This window comes from Clytia hemisphaerica, unplaced genomic scaffold (genome assembly GCF_902728285.1).
Source record: "Clytia hemisphaerica strain Z4C2 unplaced genomic scaffold, Clytia hemisphaerica genome assembly, whole genome shotgun sequence".
Lineage (NCBI taxonomy): Eukaryota > Metazoa > Cnidaria > Hydrozoa > Leptothecata > Clytiidae > Clytia > Clytia hemisphaerica.
The window spans coordinates 98,639-117,659 of record NW_027103255.1 but is presented as its reverse complement, the minus strand read 5'-3'; the positions used below and the strand labels follow the sequence as shown (position 1 = coordinate 117,659).

At 34.5% G+C, this 19,021-nt stretch overlaps 1 protein-coding gene and 1 long non-coding RNA gene across 7 annotated transcripts; one reads left to right on the top strand and one right to left on the bottom strand.

Annotated features, from left to right (window-relative positions):
- Nucleotides 1-8,374: 8,374 nt before the first annotated feature.
- LOC136798571 (piggyBac transposable element-derived protein 4-like) lies at nucleotides 8,375-9,571 on the bottom strand. The gene has a single exon (XM_067055197.1). It carries the CDS (start codon nucleotides 9,569-9,571, stop codon nucleotides 8,375-8,377), a length of 1,197 nt encoding a protein of 398 aa, XP_066911298.1.
- Nucleotides 9,572-10,053: 482 nt separating this feature from the next.
- Nucleotides 10,054-14,471, top strand: LOC136798684 (uncharacterized). 6 transcript variants are annotated; one of them, XR_010845423.1, is made up of 4 exons: nucleotides 10,054-10,167; nucleotides 12,089-12,151; nucleotides 12,494-12,564; nucleotides 14,195-14,471. It is a non-coding gene; the product is annotated as an uncharacterized lncRNA (long non-coding RNA). The 6 variants fall into 6 exon arrangements; XR_010845421.1 differs by having other exon boundaries at nucleotides 10,054-10,172; XR_010845422.1 differs by lacking the exon at nucleotides 10,054-10,167 and adding an exon at nucleotides 10,179-11,015.
- Nucleotides 14,472-19,021: the final 4,550 nt, after the last annotated feature.

The window sequence follows — 19,021 nt, the reverse complement described above, 5'->3', positions numbered from 1 at the left end:
CAACTTTATTAACGAAACCATCTACCAAACCGAGATTGATACCTATATTTGGACAAGAAACACAACCTAGAACGAAATACTTATCTACATTTAACAGATGGGAACTAAATTTTCATTTTCCTTCTGCGCTTCCCTGGTATATAGAGTTTAAAGGTACGCACACACTATAGCAAAACTGCTTCGCTCATGTATATTCGCTTCGCAAAAACTAAATGCTGAACTAAATTCAATTCACTCAAATTAAAACAAACTCACATCCTGATTATTTTTTGATTTTAATGTATTATAAAAGAAGGTGAGTACAATGGATATATCAGTCAATTTAGAAGCTTTTTTTTTTTTGAAAAAATTGAAAGTTATTTCTTCCTATCTATCTATCTATATATTTCAGTAGTTAACAACATAAATGTTTGTTCTCCCTACATATAAAAGCATTAACAAAAATAAGATAAATGAAATTGGTTTAATAATAAAAAATGTTTGTATGTTTATTCAATAATAAATATGTTAAAAATTCTAAAACAATCTAAGTATGTTTGGTCGAGGACAAAGCCTAGGTTATCGAGATTAAGAGTAAAGAGCATAAGGCTAAACAAAATGTTCTGAGAATGCCAAGATACGTGGAGGCAAAGTAGTAATGAGAAGTTTGAGCCTCAGGCTTAAGTCATGAGTAGTAATTAATAATATTGACGTTCTAGGCAAACTAAAATGGTGTAAAGTTAAATCAAAAGTTAAATTAAAAGTTAAAAATTTAATTAAATTAAATTTTAAAATAAACCAGTATTGTGCTAAAAAGATTAATAAACTAACTAGAAATAAAGAGACATAGCTAAAGTAAAAATATTTTTGGTAAGTAGGCAAGTGACGTCAGAACAAAATTACTTCAAAGATGATTAAGTGAGTAGAGTGCAAAGATATATGAATTGGATAAAATAGGTTAGGGCAGGGCAATCCGATGATTAAGTGAAGTGAAAAAGAGGCCTGACGTCTGGATTTGATTTTAAAAAACTAATAACCTAATTCTTTAGAAAATAACGAGAAGTTGCATCTTTAAATTCATTCCTATCTTCCATATTCAAAATGTTAGCTGGAAATTTATTCCACCAGTTAATAGATGCTGGGATAAATGAGTCCTGGTACGCAATTACACGTCCATGTATTGGTTGGTATTTATTACTATCCCGAACTGGTTTGGGTAAAATACCAGGCATAACAAGTTTCCCTCCTCTTATATCATGTAAAAGAACGACTGAATCGACTTTTCGATGATGTTCTAGAGGTTTCCAGCTCAAGTCCTTCATCATTCTAGTGGGACTAGCCTCCCACCTCCAATCAGAATAAACAAACCGGGCCCCTTTTCGTTGGACCATTTCAAGTTGATCGCAAAGTGATTGATTTGATATAGGATTCCAAACTGGTGAAGCATACGATACGATTGGTCGGACATAAATGTTGAACGCTTTCTCCTTTATTTTACGAGAACATCCTTGCAAATTTCTTTGTAAGAACGATCGTTTTTGGTTGGCTTTCTTACAAATAGCATCGATGTGTGTATTCCACTTAAGCTTCTTGTTTAAAGTCACCCCGAGATATTTGGCATCTGATACTTTCTCGATGTTCTCGTTATGGATTGAATAAACAGATTCTATGGGTTTGGTTTTGTTCGTGATGGTGAGATGCTTGCATTTTTGTGGGTGGAATTCCATGTCCCAGAGTGTTTCCCATTCTTGTAGAGCTGTAAGATCCTCTTGGAGAATGAGAGGGTCAGCCATGCTTTCTATGGTACGATATAAATAAGCATCATCAGCGAATAAACGGATATCCGATTGGACATAAGAAGGCATATCATTAATGTATATCAAAAATAGCAGTGGCCCAAGCACGGTGCCTTGTGGTACTCCTGACAAAACATTGGCCTTTTTCGAATGTTTCCCATTTAAGATAACCTGTTGAGTGCGATTACTAAGGAAAGCCTCGATCCATTTCAGTGTGGAGCCACGAATACCATAGTGAGAAACTTTACGACAAAACTTAAAATGGTTAACCTTATCGAAGGCTTTGCTAAAGTCTAATAATATTGAATCAGTTTGTTGTTTGTCGTTTAGGTTTTTAGCAAAGTCATTTACAGTGGTCAATAGTTGGCTTACACATGATCGGTTTTCTCTAAATCCATGCTGGTAATCACTTAACACTTTATTCTTGTTCAAATGGGTCATGATGTTACTGTATATGATATGTTCTAAACATTTACAACAAATCGATGTGAGAGACACAGGCCGGTAGTTTTCAGCCTGATTTTTGTCCTTGTTTCCACCTTTATAAACAGGAACAATAAACGCGTGTAACCAATCTGTCGGAAGTGATCCTTTGCTATGTGATGCGTTAAATATCGATGTTAGGGCAGGTGATATTTCGCTAGCAAATTCCTTCAGAAATCTTGCTGAAATATTATCAGGCCCTGTTGCTTTCTGAGGGTTAAGCTTTGACAACAGAGAGCGGACACCGTTTTCTTTGATTTCAATATCGGGCAATGTATTTTTAACAATTGGCGATCTGATGGGTGGTATATCTTTGTTGGGCTTAGAGAAAACGCTGCAATACTGCTCATTAAGGATATCAGCTTTCTTTTGGTCATCAATGATGATACTCCCATTCTTTTTTAATGGGGCAACTGTGATATTGTCTTTTTGTTTGTACTTAATATACTTATAGAATCGCTTGGTATCGGTAGATTCTAAGACGTTTTCCTTGATGTAGTTGTCATGTGCTTTACGACATTGTTTTCTGCACTCATTAACGACGTGTCGGAATCTGCACCAATCCGATTCAAGTCTTGTTCGTTTTGCACGCTTGTAGAGACGTTTCTTTCTGCGCGACACTCCTACACTTTCGATTTGCCCATGGCTGACTGAATCTTTGACGTAAAGTTTTGGTTGGTATCTTATTCATAGTTTTGCTGACGATGTCTTTGAATTCACTCCACATCGTATCGATAGCAAAAGTTCCATTCTCATGTTTAGCACAAAATAGTGTACATGCTGTTTTCAGTTCTTCTTTTAATAATGGGATGTTTGCTCTACTCCATACATGCACTGTTCTTTTAACTGCACGATGCCTGATGGGATGACACATAACGTCAATTACACCAATAGCAGTGTGATCACTTATCCCTGGGAAATCCTTGACATCCGATAGTAGTGAATAGTTGTTTGTTAGTATTATATCTAGGGTATTGTTATTTCTAGTTGGAAAGTCAATGATTTGGTCAAGGTTGCAGTCAAAAACCATTTTAATTGCTGTTTCGTTGATTTGTTTTGAGTAATCGTGACTGACAATAGAGTTTGTTGACCAGTCGATATCAGGTAGATTCCAGTCACCCCCAATCCAGATTGGACTTGTCTGATACTTTGCAACAATTGATCTTATGTCCCTTGATAAATTTTCAAGGTATGGCAATTTTGTTTCTGGTGATCGGTAGGCAGAGACTATCACAACTGGTTTTTTAAAAGTTTCAATTTTGACAGCTATACACTCAGTGTCTTTGGAATTGAAAACTTCTTCGGCGATAAGGGTAAGTCTGGTCATTATAACGACTCCACCCCAACCATCTTCACGATCTCTCCGGAAAGCAGTGTAGCCTGGTGGAACAAATTCAGATTCACCAATTGAAGGGTCAATATGGGTTTCTGAGCCAATGATTATGTCAGGATTAATTTTCAACACCTCTTTGTGAAAATGTTCCTTTTTACCCCAGACACTTTGAAAGTTTATATTCATTATTCGGACGTTTTTTGCTTTAACTTTTTCAGGTTTGTCATTTTCATTACTATCGTTACTCTCATTTGACGATATGGAGGTATCAAGATACGAAGAATTAATATCAGGGATGGCACATTTAACACAAGTCCACAACAACTGTTCATCCTGGACGTAGCAATGAAAAATAATGTCACTCATACCCGTGCCTGTCGTATGGAACCATTGATTACATTGATCACAAGCAATAGATTCCTGATTGTTCCGTACAGCCTTGGAACAGATGCCAAATGGATATTTAACACGTTTTTGGATTCCAGGACCAGGGTTTAATTCTACCGATCCACTGATTATCAACAGTAGTTGTTGTAGTGTTGCGCTTGTACTCATCTTGTACGGATAGTTACAGTGTTCCTGATGAGAAAGGGCAAAGGAGAACAAGGAGATTTCATTCTTAGACAGGATTTTGCAGCAGAGTAGAGAATTTCCTTGGTTTAGTGAAACTTCTTCGCAGGTGAGTTTCCAAATTAGTACCAAGGATAAGATTCGTAACAGGTTCATTTTGATGAACAGAGTCAGAGAAGATAGGTTACAATAGAATATGAGGTACCTGCTCAGCTGCACGTGGATCCAATTCGCCAAAACCTCAAGGTATTTTCACCTTTTCCTTGATTTGCCCAATTGTGTCCTTGTCAGTTTGTTTCAGCCAGCCAACTGTACTTCTTCTTGTTGTAAAGTATCTTGTTGTTGTGACGTAATATTATTTATTTGTAAGTTTTCTTTTTAGTTACACTGAAAAAGATGGCTCCACCGGTTCCCCAGGTTTTGCCTTATTCACTAATTCTTAATGGAGTGAATTTATTTATCTATCAACAACAAGACACAAGGAGTTATTCACAAAAAGTATGATATTTTTGTCTGAATAAAAAGAATATGAACTGGACTGTACCTATCAGCTATAGGTACCCAAAACAAAAATATTCATATAAGGGGAAAAATATTTTTCAAAAGAAAAAGATGAACATCTTTTAGAAAAACGACATCAAAAATATAAAATATCAGGCCACTGCAGGCATAAGAAAACTTTTTTTTGTGGAAGCTAAAAAGAAAAATACTTTCAAATAAGCAACAGCTTTTACAAAACATAAAGTTATATGTATTTGTTCATATTAACCTCTAATTTTGCTATAAAAATTATAAATATATTACCTACAACATAAAATTACTTCCAAATCCAAGTAGGTTTTTTTTTAAATTGGCAAATTGGCAAAAATCCAATCAAAATTATCATAAATTTTATAAGTATATAAACAGTAAGTTTTGAAAGACTTTAACAGTAGGTATAAATTTCAATCTGAACTTGTTCAACAACACCAGGGGACAACAAAAAATTACAAGGTAGAAGTCTGCCCGGGGAGGGGGGCACTGACCTTGACGACCGACAGGGACGTGCCGCGCCTGGAGTTTGAAAAGTGGACCCTGTGAGATATGAATGTTTGGTAAATTTGGGACCCTTTCAGAAAGATAAATGATTCGGTCGAAAAAAATCGGTTAAGTGGCAAAAATGACTTAAAGTAGAAGAAAAATTCATATATTTTCTAATTTCCACCCTAAAAATTGTCTAAAATGACCAAAAATCGACCCAGTCAGGTCTACTATCTTGAAAATTAGTACAAATTTGGGACCTATCAGATATCTCTAGAGTCTGAAAAAGGGACCCTGATCAGCGGCATGTCCCCGTACTTAATTTTGTTGCCTTAGTGCCCCCCTGAAAGTCTGCCAGTAGTGAAAACTCAAAACATCCTCGTACATAACATTTAGAGTCAAGGTGAAATCCAGTTAAACGACAGACATCCGAAAACACAGAAAACCAGTCATCTCAACGCAAAATGTTGTTAATTTCATTCACAAATAGAACCAAGATGTGTCTCAGCGGTCAGCTTGTCAGAAAATTGTTTCCGTATAAAAAGCATTCAATTTTTAAATTCCAAATTACCACTTTTCATCATTTCGACACCATATATTGCAACATCAAAAATGTTGTATAAATACCATACTTTCCATCTTAATTTTTGAGGATTTCTGTAGCCATTTCAAAGTTACATTCTCTGGGATAAGGTTATCAAGTTCAACTTGTACTATATAAAAAAGCATTGGTCTGTTACCCAATGAATGTGAGCATATTAACATGAACATTCCCTGCAAAAAGTATATCCTGCATGCAGTCATAGTCATAGTCAGCTGTGTTATAGTGTCATAATAAATATTGCACTTGTACTATAGATTTACCAACGTACCAAGCCAACAAAATTTCAAAGATCCCAGTGTTAAAAGATGTCATGAATGTTTATAACCATACATAATCAAAAAATCTTTCAATCACAACAATCACATGAAAAAGTGAAAGTATAATCCATATTATGAGTTCGTTTGTTTTTTGAATATATCAACGTTCCAACCAAGCCAAAAACAATGTATGAATCTCTATCTCAGATAGAGAATGCCAAGACAGGTTAAATCTGTGTTTATAAACATTAAAGCATTAAAAATCTTCTCTTCTTAGTTTAGCAAAGAAGTTGGAGAAGTCCTCGCCACGTCTTTCTGTTTGTGTTTAAATTTTTTTTCTCATCCATAACTCCGAGAAACTCAAATATTGCGATGAGAAAAGAAGAAAAAATAAGCCGTGTCCATTCATTTTATCTTCCCTCTTTTTCGAGGGAACGTTGCCTGAGATTAGATTGAAGCAAAATCCCGTATTGCACCACTTGGAACTAGTCTGTCTTTCCAATCCACTCTCCCGCGACAATTTCTATTTTTTATAAGAACTCTTTATTATAAGCACCATTCCCGCGTTCCTGCGTCCAAGGAAAGACAGACGCTTGCACGGGAAAAGAACGCAAAAGAAAATACATTTACCTTAAAGTGGATAAATTTAATCCCCGCCAAAAAAATTCAAAAACAGATCACTCGCCAAATCATATCCCGCCAAACTTAAGATAAAGAATATTATATGAAAAATGAAAACTTTTTAGTATATCTTACAGTAATTTTCATCCATTTCATCGTTTCAAAATTTCCAATTCGCTAAATTAAATCGCCGCCAGAAATCATATTTTTGCCAATAGCTAAATCCACGCCAAAATTTATCCCCTTAAGATATTTCCATCCTAGTTTGCTATTTTTCCTATTTTGACTAAAATTTTGGCTCAGACTTTGACTATAGCTTGTACATATTTTGACTTATTTATTTATTACATAGGCCTATGCATGGAAATAAGTCAAGTTACTTTGCATATTTTGTTCTCGTGTTTTCAGCTTGAACGAATAACAAACAAACAAAATCATTACAAAATCAGTCTTTCGTCCTATCCTAAATAGTGGTGCTTAACGGAGGAAATACGGCATTTGAATTTTCAAAACCGTTTATAAATTTTTGCTGGTTATACGTATAATTTGCGTTTTGGTAAGATAAGATAATTATATATTTCACCGTGGATGATCATAAAGAAAAAATTTACACTGACCTTCTAAATCTAAAACTATGCACTATGTTACATTTTAAAATTTCTTTTTAAGGTAGCTGAAGTTATATACAAAATGTCTAGGGTATATAATCTTAAACCAAAATGTCCATATTTGTTAAAACTCTTTCAGTACTATGGGAAATTTTCCCTTTTTCAGAGACACCTAAATAATTAAAAATTAAGACCAAAGTATACATTTAAACATAGTAAAACCATATATATTCTGAAAGGTAATAGAATGAACTTTCATATTATAAAAAAAAATTTTACTTATGACGTCACAAAATTCAAAATGGTAGCTGAAATCTTGAAAAAATATGGAAAAATACGAAAAAAATTACTAAAAATCAAAATAACCCTATCAAAAAGTTGGCAAACAGCTTTGATTTTGCTTATAAAAATGTTCCTAAGGGTGTCATCTACCTTCCTGTAAAATTTTTTGAACCAATTCCGACTCAATCCGCCATTATGGCCTGAAATGAGACAAAGCGTAAATTTGAACTTCTTTACCGCAGACTTAGGTGAAATATAAACAGTGACTATGATTCTAAAAGTAGTAATACTATCAGAAATGTTGCTTTAAACATAATAAAACTATATATATTCTGAAAGGTAATAGAATAAACTTTCATATTATGCCAAAAAAATTTCACTTTTGACGTCATAAAATCCAAAATGGTAGCTTAAATCCGGAAAAAAACATGACAAAATGCAAAAAAAATTGGATAAAAATTCAAATAACTCTTTCAAAAAGTTAGCAAACAGCTTAGATTTTGCTTAGAAAAATGTTTCTTAGAGTGTCACCTACCTTCCTATGACATTTTATGAGAAAAATCTAACTCGATCTAATATTATAGCCTGAAATATTACAAAGGGTAAAACATAAATTTGTTACCGTAAACTTAATTGGATTGTGAATCACAAAACTTAGTACGGTGCCATTCAGCGAAACAGTTTGTCTTGGGGTTACAATGTAAATATATTTTGAATTCAGGACAGAAACAAGAAACTTTAAACTCTTTTTTGTCTTTTTCATAACATAAATGACAATTTCTCCGTGATGAAGTAAAGTCAGGGATGTGCGTTATCGGGACTTAACGCTCTGCGGGGGTCAACAATTTATAGATCGGCGGGTCTGCAAATTCTAGTATACCCAAGATATTTCTTACTAGCTCCTCTCTAAAATGTAGCAAGGAATAGTCTTTTGGCCTTTTTACATCACCAAGCTTGCCTTGTTTTCGTAATTCTTGGAACAAAATGAAGCTATTCACAATTGCGATGTCAGTAAGATGAAAAAATAATGTTTTCCACCACCGCAAACATTTCCTGAGAAGATTGTTGGATGACAAAATTTGATCTGATTTGTCTACCCCATTCATGTAACTATTGTATTCTGATATAACTTTTGGCTGCTTAACATCAATTGACTCCCATTTATCCTCTACCTTTTCTTTTCGTTTCACCATGACAAACTCGTTGGCGTTGTGTATAGTAGAAAGCATGGTTACCGCTTTATTGTCTTTCCATTGTAAAGCTAGATTAGGTTTATCCCTGGACCATCTCATATCTCCTCTAGGTTTTTTCTTCATCCAAAATTTTCCTCCCTTCATAGAAACAGGAAAGCCTTTTCTATTCTCAGTTGTAGTACCACAGCAGTAGATAGATTCATCAAATAAATCAGAAAAAAGGTCACACGAGCTGTAAAAATTATCTGTGAACAAGTGATACCCTTGCCCATAAAATGGGGTCATCAACTTTGTAACTACATGATAACCTAAACCATTCTCATGAATTGGTTCATTACCATTTTTCCCAGCATAGACATTGAAGTCAATCGTGTAACCATTTCGACTGTCAGCCAAAACCCAAAGCTTCAAACTAAACTTAACGGGTTTGTTTTTGATATACTGACGGATACCTGACCGGTGCTTGCTTTTCACAATCCTCTCGTCTATAGCAACATTCTTATAGGGGTGGTATAGTTCCTTACATTTCTCCTTGATGAGGTCTGCAAATCCAGAGACTTTGCGCAATTTATCTGCTTTATTTTCAGTTGCCGGGTCAACAATATGGATCATTGACATGAGTGCGTTAAAACGATCACGTCCCATCATTATCCGCGCCCAAAGTCCATGATATAGTGACTTTGTACTCCAATAGGATTTTAGAGTGCTAACTTTTACTAATCCTTGATACACCAGAAGGGCAATTAGTGTTTTAATTTCTTCCTTTGATGTTTCTACCCATTCCCCATCTTTTCCAGCGTACGTAGATTTACCCTGGATAGTCATGTGGCCATATTCATTTGTGTGCCTTACAATTTTGGAAATAATATTTTTGTCAAAAAATAAACTGAAAAAAGCTTTCAAAGCGTTTTCAAGCCACGCAGTTGGTTGCCATTTAATTGAGGCCCTGGATTTCTACTAGGTGCAAAGTTTTTTACGGTATTCAATTTTGAATCGACATCACAGCGCGAAACATAGCTGAATACGGGAGTATCTCGTTTTGTATTTTGATACGTATCCGGAAAGTATACGTTGTGTATACGGTTAAAAAATATAAGGAGTATAATATATCACGCATACAGTATAACTTTTCTTCGTATTATCGAATACAGTATAGTCTTTCCGGATAACCTGTTATACGTATATCTTGTCGATATACCTTTTTATTCTCGCGGGCATCACACTTACTCCCGCCCATCCAGAAAGAAGCTTGCGCCTTCAGTGGTCTCCAGTCTCTTTTTGAGTTTCAAAAGACGCGGAAAAACAACAAAGAGTCTTCTTGAATTTTGGCGGCCAACAAGATGGCGGACGACTTCCACCGAAATAACCTTCTGAAGTATAGCTGAATTTCTATAGCCAAGGATAACAGAATCCATCATCAAGTTAAGTATAAATTTTTCTTTATTATTACTTTGTAACTTTAGTTTGCTTTTGAAGCCAGCAGGAAGTTTTGAGAGGAATTTTAAGTATAATTTGATAGTGGCTTTTTGACTTTAGCTGTTTGTTTTTATTTTTCAAAGTGAAATTTATTCATATAAGGATATAACTTGACGAAATTAAACTGTTAGAGTATTTTTTACATTTCTTTGATTGTTTTTTGTGTTTTTAAAGTTAAAATATCATGATGGCTCAGCTTTAAACTTGCAACCTTTTGCATCATCAGTTAGTGTGTTATCTTAGTGCTTTTAGTTTTACTAATATATTCATTGTACTGGCATGATAAGAGGTAAAAATTTATTGAAAAATCTATGAAGTAGTTCATTTTTCTCGATCGTAGTCAAATAAAGTTGTTTAATGTTCTCTTGGTTTGGTGTTTTTGTAAACATTAAGGTCTTGTTCCACTCAGCTTTTTTGAGCCGCCGCTGAACAACGCGCACGGCTTAATTATTGCTTAAATTAAGCTGTCAAAGCTGTTCGCTTTGAACGCAATGAGCTTTTTTGAAAGTTGAAAATTTTCAACTTTGTGCGCAAAGCTGTATATACAGCTCTTTTCTTTTTCTTTTTTGGCCAACCGATCAGAATGGATAATTGTTTTTTTTGAGTGACGTTTGCAAAAATAATAAACAAAAGTATTAAATCAAAAAGTGCTGCACCTGTGACATTTCTTTTAAATGAGTGGAAAGATAAAAGCTGTGCGCGATGTTCGGCGGCTCAAAAAAGCTAAGTGGAACACGACCTTTATGAAATTCTTCGAACAGCAAGCTTATTAAACAGAATTTTCTGAAGTCTTGTAAGTAGCTGCTACGTTAACGATTGATATTTTGTTCTGCTTCTACACGTACATATTTTTTATGCATCCATTATCTACCATTTGACTATTATATCTTTCGATGAATATTTGCTTCTTGATAAAAAAAATCATTTAACTTCAAGCAAGGAAAGTTTATGAACAACTTTTCTAATATATATTTTGACAGTTAAACCAAAAATTTGGATTACAGTTACTGGCCCTATTTTGGTTCTTTATATTTTAAACATTGTAACATCTGGCATATGTGTAGTCATCTAGCATGCCAAACACATATCAGCATTAGCCATTCAATTTGAGTGTCAAAATGTGGATGGAACTTTGTTTAAAACTAAAGGACAAGCTTAAATTGTAATAACCGAATTGATACAAAATCTTGATAGCACTTTTATATCAGGTGTGCATGCTGTTAGTCATTTTACATGCCAAAACAGCATCATCAGTCAAAACATTCTAAACCATGTTTAAACTGTACAAATCATGATTAATTGGACTATCATTTTTTTGTATTGTTTTGTTATTACTTTCTATAGCTTTCAAAAATACTACTAGCTTGTGTACTCAACAAAATAGTTTACAAATTAATAAGATAAAAAATATGTATTGTTTGAGAAAAGTTAACTTTTCAAAACAAAAAATAGTCGAATCCAGCTATCTTAAAGTTTAAATTTTTTTGTTGGTCTTAGCTATTCTGTTTTAGACAGCTTTTGAAGTATGATCTCTCTCACAATGAAGTGGTGAGGCAAGTTTTATTGTCGTACTCATTTTCAAGTTTCGTAATAATATGGGTTACTTATAATAGTCGAAGTGTTTTTCCATCAACCTTAATCATGCAACATTCCTTGTGGTACATATTACTTCATATTAAACATTATCTTTGAAGAGTGAGATGTAAAAATTCAAAGTTTATTATTCATCAATGAGATCTCTTCATGTATGTCTATCTTTCTTCAGTGCAATGACTTTTTACAATGAAATTTTCAAACCTGTCTTGAATTTTTTTTGTCAAGCCCGATATTAGAGATGGTAAATTCCTTTTCTTCTTTTTCTTCTAGCATCAAAGCAAATGCTGCATGCAATAACCACTGGATATTTATTACAAGGAAATTTACTTTCAGGTAAGTTATTCCTCTCAGGTTTTCCCTTAAAGAGAGATGATGTTTTGCTTTATACCCTAACCGTAGATCCTCCGCCAATATGGAGATGTCTTTTTCTCTAGAAATTCTCAATTTTTATAGACCGCCACAGTGCTACGGTGGCCTCAAAAGCTCACAGTATACTTGCAGTTCTGGCACACTTCCAGTTCACAAATTTTATAAGAACTGGAACTGTCCTGGGGTCAATGATGCCGAAGCAGAAGACCCAGAAGGTTCAAATTACACACTGCGCTACGTTTTATGGTGAATCTTACATGTTGTGCGTTAAATTTTGTTTCAGTTTAATTTGTTTTTCATTTTCAGAAGCTATAATCAAAATGGCAAGCAGCAAGGAAAGATAACATAAAGGAGAGCTACCCAGGCAGATACCCGAGGTAAGGAGTTCAAATTATTGTTTATGTACGAGTATTTTCAAGATAGCAGGAGTAACACATAGCATGCACCCCCTGAGCTTAAGGGAGGGGCTAAACCATTGTTGCTAGTTTTGGGCTGTATTTTTTAAAAAATAATTAGAATGTTTTAACTCCTCTTATAAAAATAAATTTTTTGCCTGCGGTGCAATAACTTTATTGAGAATTTGCATGCTAAATTTGTTTTGTGAAGGTGGGGGCTAAGTTTTAAAAATTTATCTTGGGGTTATTTTCACAGATATCTGTAAAGCCTGAAGGGCTAGATAGGCAACTTTAAGCTTTCTCCAGCAAAAAAAGTGAAGCAAAAATTTGACTTTTTAATTTCGTGCCGATGGATAGGATCTAGCATTTTAGTTGTTTCCAGAGCGCGAGATAAAAAAAAGTAGGCGGCAAACGCTATTTCACTTCTCTCAAACCGGTGAAATTGCATATTTTAGTCACGTGACTTTGGTAGGAAATCCTTCCAAACCTAGGCGTCACTTTTCGATAAAAGCCGCAGATCTAGCCCTTCGGGCTTTACAGATCTGTGGTTATTTTCCTTACCCCCTCCCCTGAAAAATGCTGAGCGTGGACCCCTCTGCACACTATGTAACATTGGCTGACCCCGTGGAACTAAGTATTGTAAAGATTACAGTATTTGATTCGTTGAGATTGCTCCCCTCTGAAATGTATAACATTTTAAAATGGAAATTTCTCTGGGACAAACTGTATGGATTTTAAATACACTTTATTTATCACTTTTCATACTTTTGATATCACAGGCATAGTTTTCAATGACTTCATTATTTTCATTTGTACTTGCTTGAATCAACGATGTAAAAATAATAGATAACCAACTTGCCTTGATTCTCAAAAAACATCCGTGTTACGGTTGTAAAAATATTAATGACATTTTGCATCGTAAAAAGTGCAATTAAATAAAAACTTGCTTCATTTGCAACCTTCTATTGGACAGAATCGATCACTTGATGTATATTTTTCCAAAATTTGGGTTAGAAAAAGTGTATTTTCCTATAGGCAGCCTCACAGAAGGAATTTTTTAATTAGATATTATTGTTCTATAAACATTCATCTGTTTATTTTGTATCAGACAACCTTCATGCACTTTTCATTCGTGAGATATCGCACTTCAAATCACACATATATTTTTCAGATAACATCATTTTATGAGCGTTTATTTATCCAGATGAAGATTAAGTGGTATCAGGCCGATCCGTAGTCAATTTTTCTAAAGATTGGTACCATTATCTTTTGAAAAAAATTCCAAAATTTGCAGTAAATAACAATTCAAATTTTCTATCAATTCAGTGGATGTCAAAAAGTGTGTCAAAATCTAGCTAAAAGCATAACACGCACTGCACACAGAGCTATTTAAAGGAGTGCTCATTTCAATAGGAAAACAATGGTTGTTCTCTTGGGAGAAGTGCCTTCTAGAGGTAGTTGGTCATATATTATTTTTACATCGTTGCTTGAATATTGCCTGAAAGAAACTTCTAAATTTCTACTAACCTTTTTAAGCTTAACCAGTAAAACAATTCATACTGGTTAAAGCCAAATTCAATTTTAAATTCTGAACCTGCTTTTCATTTTTTAGTTACGCATTGAACGTGTCTTGAAACGGCCGGATAAGAACTATCGTCACGCTGGACAACCATACGTTTACGAACAAAGAGAGACGGGCCACAACCAGCACCCTTGTTTTCGTGGGTCAAAATTCAGGGCTTATAGACGTCCTTATTTTACCCAGATACTATCTCACTTAAAAGAATTTTATATAGAATTTTCTTCAGTTTGCTATGGTTTTCATCAAAGTATAGCTTGAAATGTCTGTGGTTTAACGTTCTTTTGTTTTTTTTTTAACTGTGACACTTTTGCGCTTTAACTTCTTTTGTCTAAAAAGAAGCTATTCTTTTGTCTAAAAAGTGCGATATTTTTGTTTTCATTAAAAAGAAGTCACTTCAATACAAAATCACTTTGTGTTTTTATAAAAAAGAAGTCTCTGTATTGCTAAACAGGGCGTGGGAGAGAAAACAATAAAGGGAGCAAAAGTGTCCCCTCGCCGAAGAGTGCAAAAAGTGGTAATAGTGCAATTCGAGGGAATTCTATTGTAATACCCGAAACAATCCCACAATGCATCGCTTTTTTAGAAAAATCAAAAACCCCGATAAGGTCTATTAATATTTAATATTTGATTAATTTAATTTTTATAGACAATATTATTTCATCAATGTTAAAAAAACTGTTTCCTAAATACAATCTTATATGCAATTGATTCTTTATTCCTGTTACAAGCATTTTTTATAAGCACAATTTTATAAGAACACGAGGCTGAAACTAAACCTAAGAACAAATTAAGAACAATCTGAGCCTCAGCTTTCAGAAATTGCTATACTGATTTTAACAGATTTTAAACCTATTTTAAGTTCTTAAGTAAAGAAACTAAGCGTATTAAAAACATCATAAGAACATTTAAGCCTGAAAAATTCCAAAAATTAAGAACAGCCCAGTCTGAGCCAAAATTTACTGGTTCTTATAAAAAAAGCGTGTACTTGGTTTTTGAAGGGTGGTTGTGCTTTTTATTTTACAATAAGACTCCTGCTACAACTTTTTTCTTCTCAACTTTCAAGTAAAACATGCAAATCCATAAAAGGCTGAGCCTGGGAGAAAAATTATCAAGAATTGTTTAATGCATTGCAATTTCCTATCCCTGTCCAAAAATGAAAGGGTATTATTATGCTAATAAAAAATCGCACTTTTGGTATCCTGGCCTATCCTGTAGTATACACACTCAAATAACCATTTATACTACCGTATTCATTTTGTGTATGCTGTCATATATCACGTAGTATACGGTTTAGTTAATTCATGATGGATACGTATCGGGAATATATAGTCGTATATAATGTATAGTATCCGGTTGTATAAAAATTACTTTATACGTATCCGATTTTGTTATACTCCACAGATATGAATGCGGTAATATAAAACAATATGCGTAGTCTCACTTTTGAGTATGTGGTAAAACGGATATTATGTATGCGGTAAAATTAACGCACCACATAATACCGTATATTTTCAGTATGCGGTAAAATGTACTAAGAAAATCGTACCGTATATAGGCCCCTTTCGCGCTGTGCATCATCGTATGATTTGTAATTTTCGATTTGTGGTTCACAAGGTTGTTTAGGTTTTGTGGCTGTATTTCTCTTTGGGTTAGTAACTTTAGGTTCTTTGGGTGTATTTTTCTTTGGGTTGGTAACTTTTGGTAAATCTTTCTTCGTAGTGATGTCTTTCTCAACTTTCTTCTTTTTGACTGGCGAGGAGGGACTGCAAACATCAGAGTATTCGTCGGAGTCATTCGGGTTCGTAGCAGCAAAATATTCAGTAGTAAGTGGTTTTCGCTGTCTCTTTGGGTAGGTTTTTCTCTCTTCAACAACATCCCTCTTGCTCCTTGTGGAAGTAGTTTTTACCACACTCTGAATGTTTTCTTTGTACACATCATCAGCAACTGTTTGTTCGTTAGACGTACTAGCGATATAATTTTCACTGCTTGTTGTGGTGCTTGTTGGTTGAGATTGACTTTCTTCTTCTTCATGGAGGTTTACTGAGCACCTGAAGATAGGTAAAACACAATCTTTAAGGCTATGGAGTTGGTGTAAAGTGTGTTTTCAATCTAATGTTCATGTGGAAAAAGGAAAAATACACAAAATAATAATAAATACACAGGGAAAATCAGTACCGTATAACGGTCGGTATAACCAAGCATACAAAAACACGATAACCTACCAATTAGACTGAGAACCACTGTAATCCCCAGTGAGAGCCAAATCAATCTCTTCTTCCTCATCAGTATCCAACCCACCAGTTGATGAATCTCCATCACTATCAAGGCAGTATTCTAAAGCCTGATCAGTGGTATAACTTCTGTTTTCTAGCTTGTTTGGCATTTTACTCTCCTCAATTTTGATTATGTTACAGCGCTGCCATTTTTAAAGCTACGGCACTTAAATGAAGCGCAATCTCCTCAAGATTACGCTAAAAAAAACTGGATCAAATTTAGAGGTCCGGCTATAAAGATATACGGAAAAGAGTCATCGTTCATATATGAACGATTTCTTGCTGGGCCGTACTGAAAGAGTTTAAATATAATTTTGTTGTAACAAAAAAAGTGTAGAACTACAATAAAAACTACTATAAAGACTGACTAAACTATTTATTGCGCACGCAGCGCGTATCTCGTTTAGTAAAATGTGCGCGCGATATAGTAAATTGGTCCCTATATGGCTAAACTTTTTTGAAAATTCAGTGTTTGTGTATGACTACATGACACCAAAATCTCGTGTTTCCTCAGATCGCTCCGTTTTCGCACTAAATCCTCATATTGCTGCAAGAGAACTCCTATGATTGGTTTGTTTTCCCCGTTTCCCCTCGCGTTTGTTTATTTCAACTGGTTGCTATTAACTACATTCCTACATTCTCTTCTTGCCAGCTTGCTGTGGGTGTGGATTGGAATGACATTGATTATTTGGATCATCCTGGCAAGAATATTGTTGGTATTTAATACTGTTGGTCTTCATCATGAAATTTCTTCTGCAGGTTCAACAACAACTTTTCCTTCGCATGTATTTAAAATGGGGAAAACTTTTGTCGTGAACTATGAACTTTTCCTTCGCATACGTTTAAAATGGGGAAAACTTTTGTCATGAATTTGGTGATTTCTTTCAACGTGCGTTTAAAACTTGGAAAACTTTTGCCGTGAATTATGACCTTTCCTTTGCATGTGTTTAAAATAAGGTTTACTGTAATACTTTTGTCATGAATTTCCCTTTTTGGCATTACGTGAGAAATGGAAATGACACAAATATCATTCATCAATAAAGAGGAAAAAGTCTGGTGCTTTTGCTTTAAAATGTCACAAATTTTTTAGATTTTGACCTTCTGATCCTAGATTTTCAGAGATTTAATTTTAGTATATACTGACTTGCTGACCAGGAATGACCCATATTCTTCAGAAAGCCTTCCTGTATTTGTCGAGCCTTATTTCAAAAAAAATTAGACCTTTTGCGGCTCGGATCGGCCAATAACGACCAGGTCCGGTTTTGTTAAGTTACAAACCTGATAAAACAAAAACAGTGATGTTCGGCCAATGTAAGACCGGTCTAGGCCGATATGGTCCGGTCCAGGCCGATACGAACCGGTCCAGAACGTTTTACGGAAGCCGAAATACTGATTATAAGCAAAATTGTTTTCAAACAGTTTTTTCGTCGTAAATCACATACTCTCCTGTATTTTATAACCTTGACTCACTCGCTCTTATGAATCCATTTAGAAAATATTATTAGAAATCCTCCTTAGAATAGAATTGCAATGTGTCCCTTCGTTAGTTTATTTAGACATCCCTGTTTCATTTACATATATCTCCCCTGTTATAAATTGCATGTCAATATTTATCTTCGTATTTCATACACAGCTAATAAAGTAACACCAAAACCAAAAGGAACAAATGGTTGTTTCGACCTTTTAACTAACGACAGCTTAATCTCTCAAAAAGAAACTGTTACTCGCCTTTTCCTTTGCTGATATTCCGATAATACAGTTATCTTGATAATTTATAATCTTAATTTTTAGCTCATGAAAAATTATTCTCGAACAGTTTTCACTCTAGTGAAAATATGAAAGTAAAAATACTTCCACCTTCTTCATTCTGTTGTGGTACTTTTCCTTTTGCTTTTGTTTTGATTTTAGAGTCAGAGACTTTTCAAAACATTTGAACGTTCTCTGGAGTTCATTCGAACACTTAACAAAAAGATTCGAAAGTTTTTAGGCACTCGAAATTGTAAACAAAAAATACCGTCATACGAAAAAGATTTGCTTGTTTGTTTTCAGACCGGACTTGGCCAAATTTGGCCGATTTGGACCGGTCTAAATCAGCTTTTGTTTAGAGAAAAGATTAGGAAACATTGTTCAGCTAAGAGCAGCCTAGATTGGCCCAGATCGGTCAACATCGTCCAAATTCGGCCAGGAACGGTCCAGACCGGTCCATATCGGCCAAAAGTTCGGCTTTTTAAGGATCGGCCTATTTTCAATGTGCTCCAAATCGCGTGCAGGGACACATATTAAATAATTAAAAACTCTAACCAAACCTTAACTCACCAATGTATAATTAGTTAAAGTGGATTTTAAATATTATCATCAGTCTGCTTGAGTTTTTTATTCATTCAGAAATGACATTGCGAATAGCAAAAGGTCTGTACTAAACTTTTTTCCTTTTTTCAGCATTTTTACACATGATAGTATGCAAAAAATTCATCTCTCAGAAATTTTGACATTTTCCTTGGTTTATTTTAAAACTTTCTCCATTTTGTAAAGTAAAGGTGTAAGGTGAAGCATGACGCTACAGATCAAATCTGTGTTTTGACTG